Below are 25,155 nucleotides of genomic sequence, written 5' to 3' on the forward strand. Positions count from 1 at the left end.
AGAGGCCTCTTAAAGAATCAGTTGATTACAACTTTTTTTTTTTTCTGAAGAGTGAAACAGCATCCCGCCTTCTCAATTTAAGTAATGATCATCTATGCAGGTTTTATTATATTAAAGCCCCACTGCAATTGATTCACATTTGCCAGATGCTATCAGAATTGCTGACAGGTGCTTATTGCACTCCAGGTCAGCTTAAAATCGCCACGAGAAGGGACAGTCTGCAGCATCAGAGCAGTCCTAGACTCCTGAATGACCCCCCCCCCCCATAAGGCGAGAGGGACTTTAAAAGAGGAAGCCACGTACAAGAGCCTTGTGGGGATCGGGAAATGGAGAAGCAAAAATGGCACCTCCGCTTCACAACAAAACAGTGACTCAGGAGTCAGGATGTCACCTCAATCTGCTTTTTAAATGGTTCTGCTCCAATACATACACTGCTGGAGACACACCTGCAATGAAAGCTTTTCGTGGTTTAATTTCAGAAGCTACCTGGAATGGGACAAAATTATTGAATGAATTATCTTAGCAGGTTATTTAAAAAAAAAATGACACAAAAAACACTAGAAGAACTTGTTAAATGTCGTATTAGCAAACAGTTTAATTTATTAAAATGACTCCAGTACACCTCTGTGCTTCTACAACAGACACAGCATTACACGCAACAAGTAAAACGTGGTAACATTCTCAAGAAAGCAGTGTCAGGCTCATTAGTACAGAAACACAAGAGCAACAGTATCTTATATCACCTCCCAACTCAACCTTCTTCTACATGGTGATTCTGATACTTCTCTGTGGAGCAGGCAGTCAATTGAATGCATGTATGTGCATATGCTTCCTAATCAAAGATAGGTGAATAAAGCCCTATACTGTCAAAGAGAAGGCAGGTATGCCTCCCATGTCAGTGTAAGTAGAAAGTAAATGTATTAACAAGTTTACGATCCCTGGGAGCCTGGGTAGCTGTGGCGGCACGGGAAGTGGAATTCTACGTTTTCGACACTCTAAAAATGTGAGATCTACAGGATGCATATGGAAAGATTAAGCTTCTCATATCATGAAAGATCCTGGCCCAAAAAGACTTGCACACCTGAGTAATATGCTCGTAGGAATGACGAGACTCATGTAAGTCTTTGTAAGAGGAGAGTCTTAAAATACATTAGTGGTAATTCAGGGCCAGTCCTTTCTTCTTTACCGGTTAACTTTACCCAAATTAACTCAACCTGGCATTCTATCAGCAAAGGAAACATGAGAGATTAATAAAATCAGAAGACACTGAAGGTGTAAATACAGTGCAAAAGTGTTGGGTTTAGTTTTTGACTGTTACAGCCTGATAATTTTATATTCTGTGCTTTATTTTCAGGGAAAAGCATAGTTGTCGTGTGTCATAATATACACGCTTGCATATATATGTATACATACACACTTGCTGCAGAATGCAAAGGCTTCCAGTGGCATATGATTCATAGTACTGAATTCTCACATGCAGGTTTTATTCATACAAAAACAAACCAGTTTTAGAGGTGCCCCCTCCCTGTGCATACTAAATGTATTCATTAATGTGTATTCACATGCATTATTACCCTACCCACTCACTGATTTATATTAACCAGATTTTTATTTTTTTTTAAATGCCAGCCATAAATTATCTTAGGTGCAACACCTAGCCAGAACACTCCAGTGACCACAGTACTCCTGGGGTTTATGGTAACTAATATGTCAGTTGGCAGAACATTCTTAATAAAATGACTCAAGTTTTGTTTGCTTCATATTGCTTCATTTTCAAAAATCTTTTTTTTGTACAATCTTTGTTGTTAGTACACTTCAGATTTACTGAAATGCAGTAAACTACGAGAGCTTGTTATTCAGAAGCACCTAGTCTTTTTTTGACATTAAATGGAAGCCATCAGCAACAACTGTTGTATGGAGCATTCATCAGGTTAATGAACAGTGCATATTGGCTAGTATGAGATGAAACTGTTTTCTAAATAGCTAGTAGACTTCACAAAACAAATTATGTGCGATGTGGTCACTATCCTGCTGAGAGAGCAGAAGGACACAAGAACAAAGCGACTCTATGGTCAGTTTCTATCCGTATTAATGTAGCTTTGGTTCAGAAATTCTTTAGTGTTGTAGAGCACCTGGTTTAGTGACAAAACACATGCGTCTCACAGTGCTAACAGTATAATGCTAATAAACTAGAAACTGCAGGTTTCAAATATTAATAGCATTTAATAAAAAAATTTACAGAAATATTCTTGTTGACAGATGTGCAGTACAAACGCAAGCTCCTTGGCCACAAACTCAAATTGTGTGCATCAGTTTTGTGCTGGCGTAACAGTGCAAGTGCTGAGATTCAAGTATGCTTTTCCGTATTTATGTTAAGCAACAGAGATTACATGATGAAGGTTGGGGGATTTTCTGCTCACAAGGCCAGGATGTGAAAATCAAACAAAACATTGCAGTAATTGAAATGTTTGATTTCCCTCATATAGAAGGCAATCTAAATGAGGAAAAACACATTTCACAAGCAAACCAGCTTCACATACCACCAAGTTATTGCTTCAGCTAGATCAGCTGTACTAAAATACAGGACTATAGGTTGCAATCTAATCTTCACTTGCATGAAGAGAAGATGAAATCTACAGTGCAAGTCCTCCATGCAAAAGTATCAAATTGCAAGACCAGAGTCCTGTTTCATAGGACAGAATTTATTAATAATTCAGTTTTGCCTACAAATTTACTTTTTTTTGGTCAGTTAAATCAGAGTCAAAAGTACATTGTTTATGATATTTCTGTGTTTCTAGAGGTTACTGCCAATTTAGATCTGCTCAGCAACAGAATACAATATGAACACTCGTTTCCAAAGAATTGCAAAAGTTATTGCTGAAATTTTTAGGGCCAAAATTAAAAATTATTTCACCAAATCAAGTCTTTACCCCACTAAAAAAAAAAATAAATCTGACATTTTATTAATTAAAAACAAAACAACAGCTTTTTTCAATTAAATAATAATCTAAGATTTTACAAGATACTCACATTCAGGCAACTGTCTCCTGACTTTCATCTGGCTGAATGACAGATGCCATAATAAAAACAAGAACGCTACTCTCACATTCTTCATGACAGCAGTGATTAGTGCAACTTACCACTGCACTACACAGCTCTAATAGTGCAAGGTGTGTCTGCTGACAACATTTTTCACAACCATCTGCTACATGACCATTATTCTCAGATGTCTGTAACTGTTATTAGAATTTTGGCATTTATGTTAACGTTTATGAAAAACTATGGCTTTATCCATGAAATATATATCCTGCCTAAGCAAAACTTTTAAACCATTTATTTAAAACAAAAAAACTGAATTGGAATGAAAGTTACTTGTTTATGCCATAAGCTGTGTTGCCACTAAACTCAAGATCTCAGGGTTAGCTACAGATCACCAATATGTGTATTTGTGCATCTGTTACAGTCTTTAAAACTTTATTTAAAATGTAACACTGATAAAACTTCACTCTTCATTTTAAATCTAATTCTAATCATTTATCTTATTTTTTGCAACATGTTTAATTACTTGTATCCAAAGTGTCATCTGAGTACCGCTGTATTACAACAGGATTGGGACTGTAAGAAACCCATAAATGCATACATAAGAAGGCACTTGTCTTCCAGTAGTTCAAGTCAGAGAAGGCCTTACCCAGACAGTGGCACCTTACACTTGGTAGGATTAGCAAATGTCCCCAGGCTTTGACACAGTCTCAAAACCTGTCTTCATGCCCCTGAACAAAGGTGCTATATGTGGTCTATAATACCATGAAGCTCATGATGAATTCCAGTAGTTTTTGCCTGTTGCGCTGAGGTAGGAACGTAGTGCTTAGTTCCAAAATGGTGTCTCTTCTTTGTTTTGTCTGATTGAAAACCTAAAGCACAGCATGAATATATGTAAGTATCACCATGTTAAAAGAATATCCTTTCTTTCATTATTAAAATTTTATGGTCTATACTAAATTTGCCCTCATTTACAAGACTTTTGTTTTTTTTCCTTTCTTGAAGACTCAGATGGCAATGTCTTTAGATATTATTAGAATTCACTCAATGTTAAAGCCCTTCAAGTGGTACAAAATAAGAGAAACTGAGAAGTAAGCACAGTGTATGATAAACAGCCAGCTCCTAACACCAAGGGATAAAACACACACTCAAAAGGCATCTGAACTGAAAGTGTAAGGACTTTGAAAACAAGAATTCAGATGCTATGCTCCAAGTAGGTGCTCAGCAGATGCTATCTAGTTCCACTTTTCCAACAGCAGAATAAACTAGAATTAAAATGATGGATTTGATATGTGCTTTCTTCACAGCTCTTACAGTCTACAGGAAGATACCTTTACTATAGGCTTCACTATAGACTAACTACTGTTAGTTTATTTAACACGTCAGAATTTAAAGACAAAGACTTCAAAACCCTTATCTAGTAATACTTTGCATAAATGCTGATGCTTTCAAAATTATAATGCTAAAAATCCATCTGGCATTCAGGAAGCCATGTCATTCTGATGAAAGAAAAACTCTTCATTTGCAAAATCTAGATAGGTGATTTAAAATTCAAAATGCTAGTGGTAAAGTGCAAAACTGATCCTTTATTTTAAGGAAAACCTGCATCCTCATGGTGGACACAGGAGGTCTATTAGGATGGTTCTCCTGGAGCATCAATCACTGCCAAGCCAAAATTCAGTAACTAATACTTTTGGAAGATTTAAGTAGTCCTTCAAAATTAAATTTAGCTGTTACTAAGCACAGAGCATGCTCTCAGCCTTCCAACATTGTCACTGATGTCCAATAAGGGCCTGTAGTAGAGCAGTGGAACTTCATTTGCTGTGAATAAAAATGTCTAGTCACCTAGTACTCATCTAGGTTTTCTCAGGGACAAGAAGTAGTACCCTGTTCTGCAATGTATGCTCTTTTCCTACAGCCCAGAGCCTTAAGCAAAGCAAAATGCTTAAAACCCACAATACATTTGCACAGATACATTCACAGATTTTAAACTGACACCGAACAGGTTCCATGAATTGTGAAAATTGTGCTCATGATTAAAATGAAACTTAACAGTCTCCAGCTTTGATCACCACTTACCCCAATTTCCTTAAAGACTTTCACTGCATTTTTCACATGACTGTAGGTAGCGCTCTCAGCTGCAAGAAAGAAAACCCAGACATAAACAAACTGCAATTGAATTTGGGCTACCTTGTGCTAGGAGGAACAGAATTAATCAAAACCAGTTCCAAAACCAGTTTAACATACCATATACAGCAACATTCTTCTCCGTCCTGCTTATTAAGTGCCTGTGTAACTTTTGAAGGTATTCAGACTCCGAAACAGGACCACTAAAATTGTGCACGAAGATGACAGCAGAGCTGTATGCCTCCAGTAAAGGTCCCAATAACCTCTGCAGGAAAGTGATGTACTGCTGATGCTCTTGAGACTGGCTCACCTAAGAAAGGGCAACAAGAGCTTAAGTGACAGAGACCAGTGGAAACAGGAAATGACCTGCAATACAGTACACGGCAAAACGCCAGCCAAAATAATTCTTATTACAAAAAGGAATACAGGGCCACAACACAGCACATTATGAAAGCATAGCAAAAAAGCAGTTTACCATGAGGGACAAAACAGGCGCTGCACATCACAGATCAGTGCTACTTTTTTCTCCTCCAGGATATTAATAACTATTTTCCTAAGATAAAATTAAAGATATCATACTGTTCTGCAGCCAACAGAAGGGCTGCCATACTTTCACAGAAATGGACACATTTCCAAGTGTTGACAAGATATCCTAAAGAGTATTTGTGTCAGCTCTGTGAGAAAACTGGTAATATGTCTAAAATCAACATGATCAATCTGTGAAGTGAAATTTAGGCTGAAAATAAATACCAGCCGGATGTGCCCCTTTTAGAGTGCATGCAGTAAAGAATAAAACATTTAAACATTAAGATACTCGAGCCTTTATTAGTTTTCATAACGCTAAACATTGCCCTTCCACCTCCCTAAAAGATTATTTGATGTTTCTTCAGCTGTTTTCCTCATGGGAAGGACAGAAAGATGTTTTACTGACTGTAGCAAAATACAACAGACTAACACTGTGAACCACCAAAAAAAAAAAAAAAAAAAAAATTATCATTACCCCTCCCAAACTAGTGAAGTATTTTGTATCTCTCACAACAGGCTTCAATATTATTAGCCTTAGGTTAATATTACCTTCAGGTAGCAATCTCTCTGCTCTTCTCCAAAATCACTGTCTTCATCTTCCTCATCACTTCTCCAAGATAATGGCTCAGGGAGTTTTTTATCCCACTGCTGTTCTGTAAGACTGGGGCTAACATCCTCCTGATCATCCTGCTTAAATTTGAAAGACGAGGTGGTAAATAGGTAAAAACCCAAATCCAGGTAAACAATGGATTTATTTTATAATCTCATCTGACTTAATCAGTCCATTCATTAACCAATATTCAATGAAAGCAGGTGAGACCCAATTAAAAAGAGAGAAGAGACATTTGGTGAAAAAGACTGTTTTTCTTTAGTTTGCCTGTTGCATAGAAGTGGAAACCTTTGCAAGTGTTGCTGAATCTTCCTACCAGAGGCCATGCAGTAGCAGTTGCCAAGAAAGTGTTTTCAGCTGTGTTAGGATAGAAAGTTGAGATGCTATCTGGATGTGGATATTGCTGACCTGCATGTTACTGTTGCCTTAAAGACAGCGTAGTAAACTCAGTGTTACTACATTACAATAGCTAAAGTCTCTATTCATGCAGAATGCCACAAGTAGCTATTTGGAAGCCGTAACTTACTGCCTCTAATGATGCTGTTCTTGCATTTGTCCCCACATGAGATATTGGTCAGAATAGAATGAGCCAGTTTTAATCACAAAGGCCCCAAATTGTTTAAACCTTGATTACATTGATGAAGGTATGTCAGAAGTTCAGGTGTACAGTAACTGAGGTGCAAGAGAAATACTCCACCTCACCGACCAATGTTTGATGCAACATTCAATTTCAAAAATGCATCTTCAGAAATTAGTTTTAGAGATAATAAACACATACTTGAAAGAATAAATGAAGCCTTAGTGTCAGTCATTCGCCATTATTTGTTTTGCTCAAAGTAGTAGAACAGAAAGATTTTTCAAAGGTCACCAGGGCTAAGTCACTGAGGAAAGACCCTCATACATTTATTCCATTTAGAAATGGGAATCAGGGAAGATTAAAACCAACTGGGTAACAGACACCTTGTAGATTACTGTCATAATATTCAGGACAAAGAAAAAGGCTTCTGCAGCAAATGAAGAATGACATCCTTCCAATCTTACACTCTGATTAAATGTTTTATTTTGAATGAAGCAAAGGTCACAAAATAAGTTTAAAAAAATACCAAAGAGATCACTATGTGTTAGGAATATTTCTTAGCTTTTGAAGTAGACACTAGAATCACAGGAAAAGAATTTAAAAAAAAGTATGGGTCAATCAAGCTCAATTTAATGGGAAATTTATCAATGCGTTAATGTCAGCAGTAAACTGAAATAATTAGAAGGGACAGAAGCTAGCTACCTTTCTCAGAGAACAGGTTGTAAAAACCCCACAAACATTTCCAACCTGTCCGAAGTCATGAAACCACCATTGCTTACAGTGTTTGCACTGATTATGCGAATTCTTAACGTGCTAAAAGTAGTAAGCAGGTACAGAGGTCTTCTAAGTTTAAGAAATTTACTGACACAATATATCTCCTTTTTAAGCATTCAAATGTTGCACTTTTGTTGCACAAATATTTAAATACTGCCTAATAGCTATCTATATCACAGCTATAAACAGCAAAGTACCAGACTCAGCAGCCAGAACTTACAGAAGAACCCTCAAGGCAGGTTTCATCCTTGAGTAGACAGAAGTGCTTATCTACTGCTGTCCACACCTATTTTCCTCACCTGTCCCCAGGCATGGGACATACAGGTTTCTTCCTAATCCTCTGATTAGCATTCGTTTTGGGATTTATCTAATAATGATTACAATCTAATGCACGACAACATGTCTGTCTGTAGTTTAGATAAAAAGCAAGCAGTAGTACCTCCAAAGAAGGAGAGTGTTTAATATCCAGGTATATCAAGTAAATAGTACCTATGGTTACATATATTAAAAATGGAGGACGTATCAAAAGGTGAAGCATTAGAGTGAAGCAGTGGCCATTAACAAATACCCCAGAAGCAGCTCTAGCCTCCTTTGAAACTGGAATGGTGCAAGAAGCAAGCAGCCAAATAGGTAACTCCTTTTCCATGTGCTCTTTAAATTTTGTTTCTTGCTCCTGGGCGCCCAGGTTTGTTTACTGTGCACAAAAAAAGTTTGGGAAGCAAAGGTATGCTGAGTCATCTGCCCCCTGGTCCCCAGGTTTTCTTTACACTGTACGTCTCTGGTGGATTGCACCTCACAGCAACTCCAGTACATCCCTGAAACCACAAATTGTGCTAGCAGAGGAGGTTTACAATAATTTTGAGATCGATGCAAAGGAATCAAAGAATGACAAAAGATCTGGACTACTGACTCCTGTAGAATAGAAAGTAAACACTCATGTAGTTATGCTACAATCTGAAAGGGCTCCAATAATAAAATAAATCCCAATTTTACAAGACAGTATAAAATATGTGTCTTCTTTAGTAGGTTTAATGGTATAATGAAATTACACATAGAGTCATTCCTAGCATCACAGGATGACTATACCAAAATGTCTGACGCTTATAAATGTAGGAATGAAGTAGTATCAGTCCTGGACTTGTTGTTACAAGCTTTCAGGAACAGCATATATTTAGAACAAGACTCACAACTAAGAAGCATAAACTACCTATGGCTAAAGTCAAGTACAAGAAACAAAGCTCATTTAGTATCTCTATCACCTTACCTCAGCCACCAGAAGAATGCCATATTGTATCAGCCTTTCCACAGATTCATGGCAAACTTGATATATCACCTGGCAAGGCTGCACAACATAAGAGAAACGCACTGAAAAAAATCACATCCATTACAGCAACACCAGTTCCCAGTTCAGTAAGAATGTTTCAGATACAGCAGTCTTATTCCTTTTAAGCAAGTTATTAAACTTTTACCAGCATAATCCCAATGCACCACTCATGTTTATCCTGGCAGACAAGCAGACATTAAAAAATTACAGTGAAATAGGATATTTAAAATTTGTCCAGTTTTTTTGAAGAAATGCATTACTACACTGATAGAAAACCACATTAAATATTCTTGCCTTTTAATCACCTCTAACCAAATTTTAGTTTGTTAACAATTCTGGAATAAAATCATAAAACTAAAAACATTGAGACTCATACCAGTGATTTATTTGGAATTTAAAGGAAGGTATACTTGTAAGAAATTCCCTTATGTGTTTTGAAACTCTAAATAAAAACCCAATCTCTTTTACATTGTTCATAATCACATAGGAAATATTTTCTAAGTTAAAAAAAAAAATCAGTTATTAACTCTGAAAGCAGAAGGCTAAGATTGCTAAAGAACCCTACCATATGAGCTACATTACTGGCCAGACAAAAATACTAAATTTGGCTCATGCTTCATTTAAAAAGGCACGAGTCAGAAATATCTGTACAAATTTAAGAACTAATTCAAGGATCTCTAGAATTCTAAGTAACTTCTACACATAAGAAAAAAGAAAATATCTAGCACTTTAAATTGCAAGTATACAGAGTGTTAAGTATACAGAGTGTCTGAAAACTGAGATAACATCAGCTCTCTTCAACGTTTTGTAACAAAACAAAAAACTAAGTCAGGCCATGTTTAAAATTGCCACTAAGTACTAGGTGTGGCACACTGTGACTAATGCACTTCTATGCAAATTAAGAATATCTTTAGAATCTGGAGCCTTACTTCCCAGCATAATTTCAATCATCTATGCAAACTCATACGAGTTGGGTACTCTCAAAGACGTGTATTTGTTTAAGTAAAAAAATATTTAAATAATTCGGGCAGAATGCAGATATAGTTGTGATGGTCCAATGACATAAGCGACACAAAATCTGTTAGAAGGCATTAAGAAGCCCAACCTCAAATTGTGGGAAACTGACAGAGACAGAGTGAGAAGCTTTTCTTTCTCAGGAAAGGCCTAATGCCAGCAGAGCAGAAATGCTGCAGGCTCATCCCAGCATCACCCACTTTAGCACTTCCAGGAGCAGCAGGCATGTACTCAGTATGTATCCCTGAAACTGGATCAACTGATTTTGTTACACCTTGCCAAGGAAATAAAGTAGTGACAGGAGTTTGGCAAGTTAATTCACGTGTTATCTTAGGCCAGACATCTTTTGGATGAACTGTTCTCATGGAACTACTGTCGTTCAAATGTTCAGACGTTTCCTTGAAGCAAATGGGAGGAACACTATCTTCCTTTTTCAAATTATATTGAACCTATTGACACCCGTTACCATCAGACTATACATACCGTGAACATATCAAAACTGTGACACATGAAGAAAGCATCAATTAATTTCAAAGTAACATATGCAGTTACAAGCAGAACAAAAATTTAAAACGTGGACAACTAATGCAATTACTTACTTACCAAAGATACAGTAAATTCATTAGAAAGCAAGTAACACAAGCTGGCAGCTTTTCGGACCAGGTGTTCTTGACTAATCAAACTGGGAGAAGCACCACTGGTACCATTTCTGGACCTCCTACTCTGAACTGCATGAAGACTGCAGGCTAGAGCAGAAATGAACATAAGCAAAGTTTATTTTTCCAAAAAGCTTTATAGCAAAGGAAACTTTAAACTTCAGTTTTGTCTATTTCTAGGCCTAAAAGCAGTCAAACATTACACATGCAATTGAAGAATAAAGACAGAATTCACCACTATTTTGTTTGTGTTCAATTAATGTCAGATCAAAACAAAATCTCATTAAAATAGTGCTGATCAAAGCACAGGTTTTGCCATGTTGGCTCAAAATTCTCATAGTGCCTTCCCAATGGCAGTGACCAATACACAAATACTTCCACGAAAGATAAAGGACAATGAGAAAAATGGGTGGAAACATTCCACAAAAACCCCTGAGTTCACTTTAAAGTTGTTTTTGTTAGGGTAAACATGGGCTGAAGCAAGGAGGGGAGATATATATAGAAGTAAATTACATGAAAAACTGATGAGGTTTTTTGTGCAGATACTTTGACTTCATGGGTTACAAGAAAGTCTTTCCTTGGTAAACCCCAAAACATACCAATAATGGCCTCTTTAATGAATACATGAAGTACTCCATTGCTGTAGAAGTTGAGTTCAAAGACAGCAGGTATTGTTGTGCTGGGAGTGATGAAGAACTCATTGTTTCGGCTAGTGTTTGTGATATTTACACAGTTCCCCAACAAGTGGATGGCATGCATGACAACATCATCTGAGTTTCCTGAAAATCCCAAGTCAAAGTCACGGGCTAAGACCTCCTCCTTCATGGAGAAGAAATCTTCTACCAACCTGGAAAGATCAGTTCCCTAGAAATAAAAAGAGAATCACACTGTGAAACAATATTTCTGCACAGCAGTTTATCTGTAAACCACATAACCATGTATATAGCAAACACATAAACAATACACTAATTGTCAATAATCCAAAACACAACAGTCATATTAGAAAAAACTTATTTTCATGGAGATTTTGCTAAAATAGTCCACAGGTTTTGACTTACATGCAATTATATTTTAAAGCCATACAGCTATTTGGGAATGGAAGTTTTTTGTTTGCTCCTTGGTTTATTTCACAACCTGTAGAGACCTGAGGTGTTCTTCAAGAACATGTTAGAGATATCGTATTTTGATTACCTATGCTATAAAAGGAATAATCAATTATCTGGGAATATTGAAATTAACAGAACTCTTCATGTGGTTGGGGACATGAGGAAAAGCTTTTCCTCAAGCACTTTCCTTCCTTGTTTTTTGTCTAGATGGCTTCAGATCAGATTGTAAAACGCTTCTTTGATCCCACTATTGTAGGAAATTGGAAAGACTGGACAGACAGGAATGGTGATACTATCCTTGACAAGCAAGATTACATATCTGACCAATATCTTTCAATTTGTTCTTGATTTATGTGCAATAAAAGCTTCAGATAAGAGGGAGAAGGAATTTCAGAAAAAAATGCAAAACACATTTGTAGGAGAAAAAAAAAATTCTTCCAAGCCCCACGCACAAGACTTCACTTAAACATAAGTATCATTCTGCCATCATGATATAATTCTAGTACTGAGGAACAGCAAAACTAATTTGAAAATTAACAGAAGAATTTCTAGCATATTCAATGGTGAATGTGTTTTGAGATCTAAAACCCAATCTTAATACAATTAACCAAAACCATGTATTCTTTAAAAAAAGCATAACTACATTTTGAATTACAAAACTGTTTCCACATGAGTATTTATTATCATCCCATCAATAATGGCTTATCTTCAAGCATCCATTACTAACTAAAATATTAGTATTCAGACTACCTAAAATGCACGTTAATTTAAATGCATCTTTCTTCTTTTGTAAGTATCATGCAACAGTAAAATGCATGCTATTTTTTTTAATTAAAAGGCCGAAGCAATGTTTGGCTATTTGAGCAGCATGGAAGCCTTACCTGCCTGTGTCTGTACAGCAGCAAGCAAGCAACAATATGGGTAGACATCACAGCACAGGACTTGTTAGCAGCTAGAGGTAAACAAGATAAACGTGTTAAGCACCTGACAAGTTCAGAACATCATTACAAGTGAAAGAGTACCCATTATTTAAAAAAAAAAAAAAAAAAAAAAGTGATACTGGCACAGAACTGTACCTTCTGAATTAAATACAAAGTGTATTATGTGTACATAGTAACAATATTAAAAGTAATCAAATTAAAGTAACTTGAACTAAGAAGGTTGAGTAAAGCTTAAATGTTTACTAAGCTAAGTACCATTTTGTATGCATCTTTTATACCACAAATCACAGAAATCACCGATCTACTGACTGAAGCATACACCACATAACCTATAAAACCTGGCAAAACTGGTACATGCAGCTAGATGAGTTCATGTGAGTATGACCTTAAATAATGCCATTAAGACACTGCCATAACTTCTTACATGAAGTGGTAAGAAATCAGTGTATCAACATGACAAACACTTCAGAGTACAGCAAACTCAGTATACTAGTCCAAAAAGTTAACAAATACAAAGGTTAACAAAACAGAATAAAAAGCTTGTACTTAATCAGAAAGAAGAGTTTATAAAACTTTGAAGAGGAGGGAGAGAGGCAAAGGATGGAGAATTGTCAAGACAGCATTTGAAGCCATGAAATGATCACCTGAATGGAGGGAATTGGGAAGCATGACATTACCAAAAGAGCAAGGTAGTTCATGCAATCAGCAAAACAAAACAGGTAGCAGACAGTGATACTGTAACACTTACTGAACAAAATATGCTCAGCCAAGTTGGCTATCAGCTCTCTTCTGAAGGGTTCACTGGTGATATCCCTGGAGTTGGGCAGTGAGGCCTCTGTACCTTCATCCACAGTATCATTAGGTCTGAATACAGAATAAAAATTCACACTATGACATTTAGATTTTGATCAAACTGTAAAGTAACCTAGACTGTTTGTTTGGTTTTTTTTTTTAATATACACTAACTGAACTACAGCACAAAAAACCACTATGCAGTCTGGTAAAGGCACAAAAATGTTATGTGTAACAAGCTCCACAAAAATTCTAGTATCTACCACCTCTTCCAGATTATTTCTTCACACTAAACAACAATCCAAGATAAGACTACCAAAAGAAAAATTGCAAGCTTGTCCTATAGCTATTCGTGACTTTGCCATTACATCATTTGCACCCCACAGCTCTTCTCCTTCAATGAATATGGACAACAGTAGATTAAGCAAACCTGCCTAAAAGCCAGCTTCCAGCCCAGCCTCTCTACAAACTAGAAATGGTCTTTTGAATGGACCTACAACTTTCTAAAGATAAATTACTGACTTTGTCTCTACTAGGAGCACACAGGTTTGTACAAGTCCAGCAAAGACCTCAGCTACAATGTGTATCTGTATAACAAATGCGGATCTAGCCCTTGAGCGCAGTTTTGCAGTTCTGAGTGACAGTCACCTCCCTGAGCAAGAGGTACTCGCTCCCAAGTCCTGTTTGCTTTGGAATTGTACCAAAACCCACCTGAAATGTTTGTGAGGTTTAAAAACAAATCCTACATTTTTGATTGTGTTATTTTTTCCCCCTAAGTTATTCCATAAAATTTAAAATTAAACCAAGAGAAGTCTCTAAAATTTAAAAAAGAAAAACAAAGCCTCCTCGAGCTTATTTAAATAGAGCTCCCCAGAAAGAATGCAACTCTCATAATAAATTGCACAGTTACAATTGTCTTAAGTTTTTAGTTTTTCTATACATAATTAGATTACCCTTGGAGAGTTCAAGTACTACTTGGAATGTAACACAGAAGAGTAAAAAGACAAACAAATAAACAAACAAACAAACCCTAACCTGTCCTCCCTCTCCCCAACACCCAAAAAATCTCTACCTCGACGGAAGTATAGCTGGTAGCAAAGCTTGTTCCAAAGAAAGAGGAGCAGGCACAGGTTTTTGGCTTTGGCTGTTTACATATTCCTGTTAAGAGAAGACTTGTTATTTTTTGTACTTTTTCCACCTAATACTATTATTATACGAAAAAGGCAATTATTCAAAAACACAACTGTGATTAAAAATAGCTCACACTAAAAGAGCAGTAATAAGGTCACAGAAATTAAACGTTTTCAACCATTTATTTGCTTTTGATGTTATTTTATGAAAAGGCAGACTTTCCACAGCAAGGAATCCGTACTTCATGAAATACATTGCAACAAAAACAATAGATAACCCCTGACAGCACCCTGCTGGGAACAACTCCTTTGAGACTACCTTCTCCATGATTAAATTAATGAGAACTGCCTTCATCAACATGAGTGAAAGCAAAGTCTAATACCCATTCAGAACCAACATCGAGACTGTAATTATTGCTTGCGGCTGCTTTCCTCAAACACCAGGATAGGGAACTTCTCCACAGGTAAACACCAGTTGCAAGACCCCTCACAGTGCCACAAACTAAAGCACCCAGGAAGCAGGCAGGGTACTGCATGCTTGGTGTTCTTGAATCCCAAATTTCTCAAAAGCCAAAACACCTCTCCTTACAGGTTAGCATTTACATTATTCTGTTTTCAGGACACTGTGTTCTTTCAGTTTCTATACAGACTGATGTGGGAAACTAAAGAGCCACTTAACCTGCTGGTCAGGAAAACAGTTCCCTCCCAGGAAAGCTGCTCAAAAGACTTTCCCAGCCAGCTCACCCTCCTCTGCTTCTAAGCCTGTGCTCACAGAACTGCAGATGCCCAAAATTAACCCCCAAAGCTCATCTCCTTTCAAAAAACCTGCAGTGACATAACTACATCAATTTAAAAATACAGTTACACTTCTGCAAATCTTGGTTAAGGCATACTTAAACAATTTGTCATTTATTACCTTTCTGGAGTACAAAAATGAAGACTCATACAAATAAGACCTGACAGAGGTTGCTAGGAAGGTATAGAGTGATTAGCATTTCACTAGATTAAGACGGCAGATAACCTTCTTTTCCTTATACTGATCCAAGAACAACTGTTAGCTCCCTACCAAGAATAGCCCACGCCTTCTCCTTTGGAAGTGAATTAATATCTTTCCCTACTATGCTAATTACAATGTGGTGCAGACGGTCACAGTAATTTCATGTTGCGGTAATTGAACCCTCCAAAGCTCTCCAACCTACTGCTTTTCTGAGAGAAGTAGGGCAGAAAGAAGAACACCTAATTAATTTGAATAATGTTCCAGTAGGTTGTTGTTACAGTAGTTAATCTTATTAAAGTCACACTAAAAAATAAAGTATACTGTAGCAGAACACAGATTAGTGAAATGCAGATAAGTATAGTACTAGCAGATTCTGCAAAGAGATCAGAGAAAATTTAAAAAGTGAAGGCAGATACGACTGCACCACCCCATTCCCTGAGAAACTACACAACAGCATTTGGCGAACTACTGTTGGTAACAGTTGTAAACTAATAACAAACTGTGACTTTCAAAGACTATGCAGAATATTATGATACATTATCCATGATAATTTTATAGCTACTAATTTGCTTAGCACTTTTAAAAATGCAGTGAGATAAATGCCCTTCCTCAACAATAGTGTAAGCCATTAAATTACTTAAACTGGAGAACTGTATTCAGTTTCCTTCAACTCCAAATGTCTCTACAACATCAAGAATTACTATATGGTACAAGGATAACTTTAAAGATTGTTTGTTAACACAAAACAAACAAACCAAGAACCCCAGTAAGAATACTTACGCCATTTCAAAACTAACATAACCCTTTATATCAACTCTGAGACTATTTCAGCTTAACACAAATCTGTCCAAAGATTCATGCATTCAGCAAAACAGGGATACTTTTGTACCGCTGGAATCGACTTCAGCGAATAATGCTAGTGATGATAACCCACAAATAGAAAAATCAAAATAAATGTGTCCCACTATTGAAACACCAAGAATGTCAAACATTCAAAAGGATCTTCAAAATATCAAACTTACTTTTAAGGAAAACGGTTGTGCAAAATCTACCCTGACACATCCGTAATTCTTCCGCAGCATTCTGAAGACTCCTCTAGCTATACTCCAAAGACTTTCATTCTTCTTAGGCTTGCCCTGGAAAACATAGGTGGTTGGTTTGGGTTTTTTCCAATTTGCAATTAAAAGGTTATGTTTAAAATTAAAATGCACGCAATAGCAGACAAAACAAGGCCGAATCTTTTGACACACCTTATAACTTCCAAGTAAATCTAGGGAACTATTGTTTTCCATAGAAATCCACTTGAACATATTATTTGTTATGTCATGAATTTGCATTTAGAAGTATGTCACCCATACCTCAGCACTCCCTATCAGAGAGGTTTTGTGATTCATGGCTGTACGCTCTTCAGCACTAACACCAAGTACATGTGACAGAGGATACTACTAGCACATTGTTTAACTATGTAACACATTTTCCTGCACATAAACAGAAAGTCCCCTAGGCAAAACAAGTTGTTCAATTGCTCTTACCAGCTGTTCACTGTTGTAGTGACCTTCAATTATGCGATCATAGGAGATTCCCACAGGTATAATTAGGACGTCAGGAGTTGCATTTGAGAAGAGAGCATCCACCACCACAGATAAAAGACCTGCTCTAGCTCCAGATGTCTTTCCACTTCGAGACCGTGTGCCTTCCAAGAATATTTCTAAAAACTGCTGCTGTCTCAACAATTCTTCTATGTGCTGAATAAAAAAAGATTGGAGAAGAGGAAAAAATAAATATCTAATTATATCGGCAAATTCACATTTGAAATATATTGTCAGCAACCATTTCCTTTTAAAAACATTGGAAGATCATGAGTTGGCATGAATACTTGTGAAAAAAATAAAGGCAATAATTAACAAGTAGTATAATGCCATTTGTTCAAGAACTACATCTCTAGCAACAGTTGATCTAGCCGATCTGCATACATCTCTCCTTCTGGTTCCTCAGTACATTCCATCTTCCAAGATGCAAAACCAGCTATTATACTGAATAGCACAAAGGATTACATCAACCCATCATAAACAGAGACTTCCATTAAGTTAACAGAATCAGTGTAGATATGCTTCAGAACAAAAGAAATCAGAGAAACAAGGCTTAAGTTTAACATTATTTCAGAGAGTATTAATTAATTCCACTTTCTTTAATAAGGAGTACGCAAGGTGAAAATCTGCTCATCCTCAAAGGTGCTGGGCATTCAATTCTCTTTTATTCTACACATTCAAGACTTCATACAAAAATGTATCCTTTTTTTGCAGCATGAAACCTAAGACAAATTCAAAGCAGTAAAAAACATCCCCAGACAGATGGCACTCTCCCTTCCATTTGCCACCTGACTGAAATGCTACCTACAGAAACAAAGACAAGAAATACATACCACATAGAGCAAAGCTCTGTAGAGGAAGTCCTTACGACCATCAGGACTCTGATCTAACTTTCGACGAATGAAAAATCCTCCTAGCTTGCGGATCAATGTGCTATGTAATAAAGAAGAATTGTACTCATTGACTTTAGCTTGCAGGAAACTATCACACGTCCAGTATGAAATTCCCAGCATGCAACAGGAACTGAAATTACTGAAATTCTCAAAGACTAAAATGTGTTACACACTATTTGCACATGATGGGACCACACAAATATTACTCTATTTAACTTAAGAAACAGGCTTCTCTACACTGTCTTGCTTCATTTCACTCCCTTGACAGACCACTTACCCTCTGCAGTGACCCTGACTGGGAGACTATTGTACACTGAGATCTTGGTGACCCACCTAACAGTTAACCTGAGCTGGCCCAACTCTGTGCTGTGCTGCATGCACATACAGCATGGCCTTCGTACCCATGTTGTACTGCACATACCCCTTGGCTGCAGGATCAGCTCAGCCAGCTAATTTTAACAGAGGAGCCTGCAGGCAGCTCCCACTTGGCACCAGCAATTACGCCGCCTGCGCGGCCTTGCCTTTATCTAACAGTGCAGTAAGAAGTTCTCATGAGAACATCCTTTCTGCCTGACAGAAGAAATGACGAATACAGTTGTTTTTGTGTAAGAAAATCCTATACTAGCTCAAACAACCAAAATGGGGTAACCCTTTCTGCAGACACGGTCTGCACGGCATGCTGTGTGTGGATCGGAGGCTCGCTGGCTAAAAGACCTTAGGTTCTTCAGCCACTTCTTCAGAAATGTAATTTAAACAGAGACCAAATTGGAGTACTTTCCCACAAAGTATTATTCACTCAGTATTGTTGTTGCCCATTAGCCAGCTCATTAAACTTAATGAAGAAGAGTTGTCCATTCACAACACTTTTTCACATACTCATCTTTCCTTAGTCACCCACCCACTTTGAGACTCCTAGAAGAAAGGAATACCCTTCCTTAGGTTAAGGAAGGATGTAACCCTACTTAGGTTATGACACAGTTTCTCAGAAGGATTTTGTTATGCTCTCTCTCTCTGAGCATGTAATAAGAACCAAAGATGTTCTATATGATGGCCCATTAATACTCAGACTGTCTTACACTTGGACATAACATATACTGCACAATAGGTCACCTGAAGAACCCCTACCTCAGCCTTTTTCAAATAAGAAGACGTTATTACCTGAAGATGGGTATGTTGAGATTGTTCCCTGCAGCAATGTAGGGTGCTTTGATGTTATGGCAGAAGAGAATGAATGTAAGGAGCAGGTAGTCAATGTGGGATTTGTGAACAGGCAAGAAGATAAGAGGCAAATTCATCTACGATGGGGAGAGTAGGAAAAAAGAGTTGGTAAGAAATGTGGAATATTACTCCTTTTCTAAAATCCATTATTGAGATTGCTAGCATCATATAATCAGAACTGATGGTAATTTCCAGTTACCATCATTCACTTTGTTTACTTCTGGTTTTCATTCATCTGTGACAACAAGAACATTTTAGTCAACTGTACTTAATTTTCATGGACTGTAGTTTTTAGTTGTATGCATTACATCAGCAATGATTAATATACCCAGTTTCTTCCGACTCTCAGTATTGAGACAACAATCAAACAATTAAAGGGATGTGGCCAAATCATCAGTGTCACCAAAGAACTGCTATTTCTATTAGATATCAGCAAGGATCTACGAATACTGGGGTTCCCAAACACTGTAATCGAAAGATAACAGAAAATATTAGGAACCTTTTTTGTTTGTTTGTTTCAGTTATCTATCCATCTTTCTAAGGTAAACCCTGCAAAAAGAATCAATTCCTTTGAGTGTGGAAAAAAAAAAGGTAGAATTTAGGACTTATTTTGATCAATTTCAATAAATATCAAAGGACTGGGAACAGACTGCTGGTAAGGAACAGGAAAAGTTTATTTCTTAAAGACTTTTATTCCAAATTAAGGTAAGACTGAAAAATCCTAAATAGACCTATTAATTTATTACCGTCTGCCTCAGCACAAAAAAAGAAATAATACTGGATGCAGGTTATCTGAGATAATCATTCAGCCTGATAGTTAAAATTTGATCCTGAACAAAGGTAAAACCAGAGTGCACATAGTATTTTAGGTTACACAACTCAGAGAGCATTACATTTAATTAAAACACTATTTCACAGATATGAGGCAGTTCTATCTACAATCTAATATCGTAAAGACTTAGCAGAGCTCTCCTAAAAAGTGCTGTAAACATTAATAGAAACTACTTCAGAAATGTACCTTACTAGATCCTTTCCCACCCTCCCTTACCTCTGTTGCTGCTTTGACCATTTCTATTTGACCTCTGTGGATCTGAATATTCCAGAAAAAGCTGTTAAACAACTTCAGTAACACCCAGCCAGTCAACCTGAAGGAAGAACAAACACAACTCAAAAAGCTTCATTCATTTCTGACTCCATTTTATATTTCTTCTATATTCTTTTTTATATTTCTTCTATTTCTTTGCCCTTTGAATAAGGGCAAAGCCATAAAACCTAATTACTTCATATTCAAACAAAATTACTATAAAATCCAACTGCTTAACAGGTTTTTGCCTATCAGCTAAGCCATGGTTAATAACCACATTTCAGCTTCCTGCAGTTATGACACAAAACTTGTGTCAACCTCATTGAAAGCTGTTCAAAGGGCAGAGACCACTTTACATAGGGGGCAAGTTAATGGAGGTGCTATGATCAATTTATGATCATAACTAAGCTAGTTAGGTGACATGTTAGGTGACAGCACATATCTGGTCTTGTGGGAGAACTTAATACAGTTACAAAAAATATAGGCTTTGCACCACAAAAGTTGGTGAAGGGGACTAGGAACATGACAGAGACAAATTAATCCTTAGTAGCAAAGGTAGACATCACAGTAGAAGATTTTATCTCAGGTAAGATTTTATCTAAGGTACTTATAGTTGCAGGTTATGATATTCAATGGGCCACTGCAAAAAAGATCTTTCATCACAGTCTAAGATGCTGCAGCTAGCTGCTCTCACCCACATCAGCCTAAAACAGATACTAATAGAGATACTAATACTGGTCTAAGCATTAGCACCAAAACTAGTTTCAGAAGGAAAAAAAAAAAAACGTGTATTTAATCTTATCACAAGATTTATCCCTTGAAAAGGCAGCGGGTTTCTGTTGCATCTGAAAATGAAGAATAACTACCATTTCATTAGTTAACATTAGAAAAGGGATTATTATGAATAATGCATTATTTTTTTAGAATAATTATTATTTATGAATAATGTGTTACAAGCTCTGCTGGTATAATACAGAGAGAGCTTGGCCGTCCTTCTACCCATTGACAATACTGACGAGTCATTTCTCTTACCTGATTAAAGCAGGTGACACATTTGCTACCATTTCCTGGAGAATTTTCCTAGCTTTTTTCTTCACTTTGTTGATAGCTTTAGGATCCGTTTGAGCAAAACTACCCGGAGCACTTGGTTCAGAAGCTTCATCTACAATGGCCTTCTGGACTCTTAGCGTTAAAAAGTAAAACTTATGAGACAGTCCCACAACAGAAGAGTTCAAGACACAGACAATAACTGCTGGGAATGAGCTATATATTACTACAGGAGTAACTGGCGGGCATAAAAGAATATGCACACTAAAGTATTGTGTACTCCAAATGCATTAAATTTAGTTCAGTAGTTTTCTAAGTTCTGATTAAATAGGTGGATGATGGATGAATGTGCTCAACTTTGACCATATAAAATAGTATGTACGTAGATCAGAGGCATGGATATCAAGTGATTGCCAATTTTCAGAAATGGTTAATAAGGTTAAAAATACAGAAAGAACAGCCGAAATCTCCTCTTTGTTAATATTTTCTTTTTCCTGCCATAGCAATTTCACTTACCTCACTAGACAGATTTATGCAGCAGCTATTTTGCACTTCTACAGTATCTTCCCCCTTGAATTCTCAGTTTTACTAAGTGTAACTAAGTTTTATAAGGGCTATTTTCCCCATTTAAAACATACCTAAGAGAGATTAAGTGGTTTAACACACCATAACTGTGGCGCAATGTGGTCTGCTTTACTTTTCAAAAGCAACACTATCATCTCCAGATGGGACTCGAACATTAAAAATTCAGGAAAGTTAGGAATGTTAATGTAGGCAGTGTGTGCCCTCTGACAAAAGTAGACTCAAGCAGTGGGCACGTGGTGGAATTTTTTTGTGTCCAGGGAAAACTGATACCTTAATAGCTAATCAGGGGCTCAATGGGCCATTGAAAATGTGGTATATGAAATGGAAAACACGCTCCACAAAGTAAAGGGTGGGTATTTCATTCTATAGCCTCTTTCCAGTTTTGCCTCGCAATCTTGGTGTACACTCAGGTGTACACTCTGAAATGCTGCTTTCCTATTATTTCTGAAACACTGACAACTTCTGATGACTGCAGTATGATTTCAGTGGTAGTGATTTACATGAATTAGATAAACAAATGTTTGAAGAGTTCCCATGTAGCAATTTATTTTTCTGTGTACTGTCTGCTGTCCATCACTATGCATCATTCATCTGGTGATTTATAATTATTAATCTCCCCTCTTTTACTATTCAAACAGAAATTGCAAGCTACAGTCCTGAAAGGCTGTGCTGAAGATACTGTATCTTCTAATATTTTAAATAGTCTGATTGTCATAACCTGACACTTCTAAATTCTGAAGTTGTATTATAATGTATCAGCCATTCAAAAAAATCATTTATTTTGCATTATCTTACCTGCTGTTATTCAGCACATTTTCTGTCAGATTCTTGGCAAACATACCCTTATGAACATCCCTCTCTTGCACAAAAAGGACATAACAAAAGCGTCTTGCAAGCCACCCTCTGTACCTACAAAAATATGAAGGGTATTTGAGAGTGACCCTCAAAATATTTCACTGCCAAAAAAAGAAATATTAAAACCACCTAAAAATACAATTAAGAAGCAAAGGTAAGTACAATTTTATGAAGGGCTGCCTAAAAGCTTCTGTATCTTCTAGTAAACTGCCAATATGTTAATGTTATGGATGAAATAACTGATGCGTAGCACAAAATACCTGAGACAACTGAGGTCTACGTTACTTCAATTCAGGGTGATACTGGCCTTAAAACATCCACAGTCTCAGAGGAAAGTAGCTACACACCAGCATACGCATTTTGTCTGTCCGCTGGAACCGTCTCACCAGCTCAGCGAGGACAAAAGAAGAGCTAGTGCCGATTTCCGATTCAGTGACTTTACAGGGAGGAATGTAAATGCCCAACTAAGAGGTTTGTCAACTGCTTCAAGAAACATCGAGTCCTCTTGGGAAAGTTGCTTACATTGTACGCAGAGAGTAAACTCTCACAAACACTTCTGAAAATATGTTCGCATTAGCCACCAACACTAAAAACAATTTTTTTGTAATCTTTTCTTCCTTGCTAGTGTTTTTAAACACCCAGCCCTACGTGCTTCCTATGTACCTTCTCCTTGCAAAGTTTTAACAGGAGTAGAACCACTAAATAATCAGTAAATCTCTCTATGCATTCAAGTGTTTAAGTAAGGCAACTTAGCTTATGCAGCCAGTCCCTTCCTTTTAAATTAACCCCGTCCTCCACTCTCCAGATCATATAAGCAGCAATCACCTGAGAAAATGTTACTTTGAACAGTTTTCCTAACATCACAGAAGATGCATGTGACACATGAAGGGCTAAAATCCAGTCCCCAGCAGTGAATATTGACTATTTTCTCTCCTCACCACCCTCACTCACCAGGCCAGGACTGGACAAGCCACCACTCATGCAGGACTCCTGAACAGCAGAGCTGATGCGATGGGACAGAATTAACAGTTGGAAGAAGAAATTAAATTCTGGCCATTCCTAAGACTAGAGCAGTCAGTATTATGCAAAAACCCTGTCCTGAGGACTGCTGGCGCAATGCATCACTGATGCTGTAGTGAGAGTCCCAGACAGAACCGTGGGTGGCAATGCTCATGCTGCTTTCCATGCTGGAGTGCCGCTAAGGTCTCACTCCTTGTCGTCACCCGAGTTACTGATCTTGGCTGTTAAACCTCCCTACCACATTTCAGTAAATTTATACATGTGTTAAAACCAGCTAGGAAAGATGAGAAGGAACTTTTACACTACAAAAGGCCAAACCACCTGAGTGCACAGGCCACTCGCACTGTTAATTGAGTGCACACGCACAAGCCATCGGCACTGTCTGACACATAAAGGTTATACAAGTGTTCAGACCATCTCAAAGGACAAAGAATTTTGCTATTCACGCTGTCAGGGAAGTAGACTGGTGACTCTGTTTTAATTGCTTTTCCATTTTTCCCTTCTCATTGGAGTTTGAAAGCCTTACTGATTTTTCTAAAAAGCAAAGCTAAGGATATCCTTCTTTCTGACAACAATTTTGGTAACTATGAACATATCATCACAACAGCACGCAGCTATTGCAGGGATCTGTCAAGGTATAAAGGCTTCTACGTTCATTTTACAGCTTAGATATGACATAGTATAACTAGAAAAATCTGTTTTCTAATCGTGTAGCAATGATAGCAGACAAAAACCCCACAGAATAGACCCAGTCAAGATATATTATAAAACTGACATATTCACACCTCAGAAAAAGGCTGTAGTAATGTCTCGATACAGGTACAGTATGCTAGCAGTTAAAGAGAATCCCTCTTGCTTTCTAAGGCCAAGAAACTGTGACTATGTAACCCCATGAGACCTCAGAACTTCATTAAAATTCTCAATTTTCAGACTATAATGACATTCTGAGCTAAAGGCATTTTATTTCAGAATAATTCATTAACCCATTTTTTGTTGCCCTTATATTTCTAATTTAAGTAATTCTGACCATCCAAAACCATTCAAGCATTAGACTTCTGAAACTAATTTAAAAAAAAATGTTAAAATTAAACACTATTTCTGTTCTTTTTCTGTATTCTAAACTACAAGCTCAACTTTTAAAAAGACATAATTAATTCAAATTGAAGAAAGAACAGCCTTGAACATTAGCTTCCTCCCTCTCAAGCACAGCACAATGCTGCCTTTCTTCCACTCAGACACTTTGGCTCATTTC

General features: G+C 37.1%; 1 protein-coding gene across 4 annotated transcripts in view; it reads right to left on the reverse strand.

The window, feature by feature from the left end:
* Positions 1 to 577: 577 nt before the first annotated feature.
* GPAM (glycerol-3-phosphate acyltransferase, mitochondrial) overlaps positions 578 to 25,155 on the reverse strand; it is a 39,293-nt gene continuing 14,715 nt past the window's right edge. For 3 of the 4 annotated variants that reach the window (XM_069796976.1, XM_069796974.1, XM_069796975.1), the window contains 17 exons: positions 22,824 to 22,937; positions 21,429 to 21,578; positions 20,361 to 20,457; positions 19,253 to 19,389; positions 18,035 to 18,134; positions 17,145 to 17,357; positions 16,635 to 16,748; positions 14,558 to 14,643; positions 13,442 to 13,557; positions 12,634 to 12,704; positions 11,246 to 11,510; positions 10,594 to 10,736; positions 8,917 to 8,994; positions 6,241 to 6,381; positions 5,287 to 5,476; positions 5,119 to 5,177; positions 578 to 3,911 (listed from right to left, as the gene is read on the reverse strand). In XM_069796976.1, coding sequence (XP_069653077.1) covers positions 3,795 to 3,911; positions 5,119 to 5,177; positions 5,287 to 5,476; positions 6,241 to 6,381; positions 8,917 to 8,994; positions 10,594 to 10,736; positions 11,246 to 11,510; positions 12,634 to 12,704; positions 13,442 to 13,557; positions 14,558 to 14,643; positions 16,635 to 16,748; positions 17,145 to 17,357; positions 18,035 to 18,134; positions 19,253 to 19,389; positions 20,361 to 20,457; positions 21,429 to 21,578; positions 22,824 to 22,937 — 2,191 coding nt within the window. In that variant the 3' untranslated portion in view covers positions 578 to 3,794. The remainder of the gene's footprint in view (positions 3,912 to 5,118; positions 5,178 to 5,286; positions 5,477 to 6,240; positions 6,382 to 8,916; positions 8,995 to 10,593; positions 10,737 to 11,245; positions 11,511 to 12,633; positions 12,705 to 13,441; positions 13,558 to 14,557; positions 14,644 to 16,634; positions 16,749 to 17,144; positions 17,358 to 18,034; positions 18,135 to 19,252; positions 19,390 to 20,360; positions 20,458 to 21,428; positions 21,579 to 22,823; positions 22,938 to 25,155) is intronic. The other variant, XM_069796972.1, reaches the window with a different exon arrangement.

This window comes from Haliaeetus albicilla, chromosome 11 (assembly GCF_947461875.1).
Source record: "Haliaeetus albicilla chromosome 11, bHalAlb1.1, whole genome shotgun sequence".
Classification (NCBI taxonomy): domain Eukaryota; kingdom Metazoa; phylum Chordata; class Aves; order Accipitriformes; family Accipitridae; genus Haliaeetus; species Haliaeetus albicilla.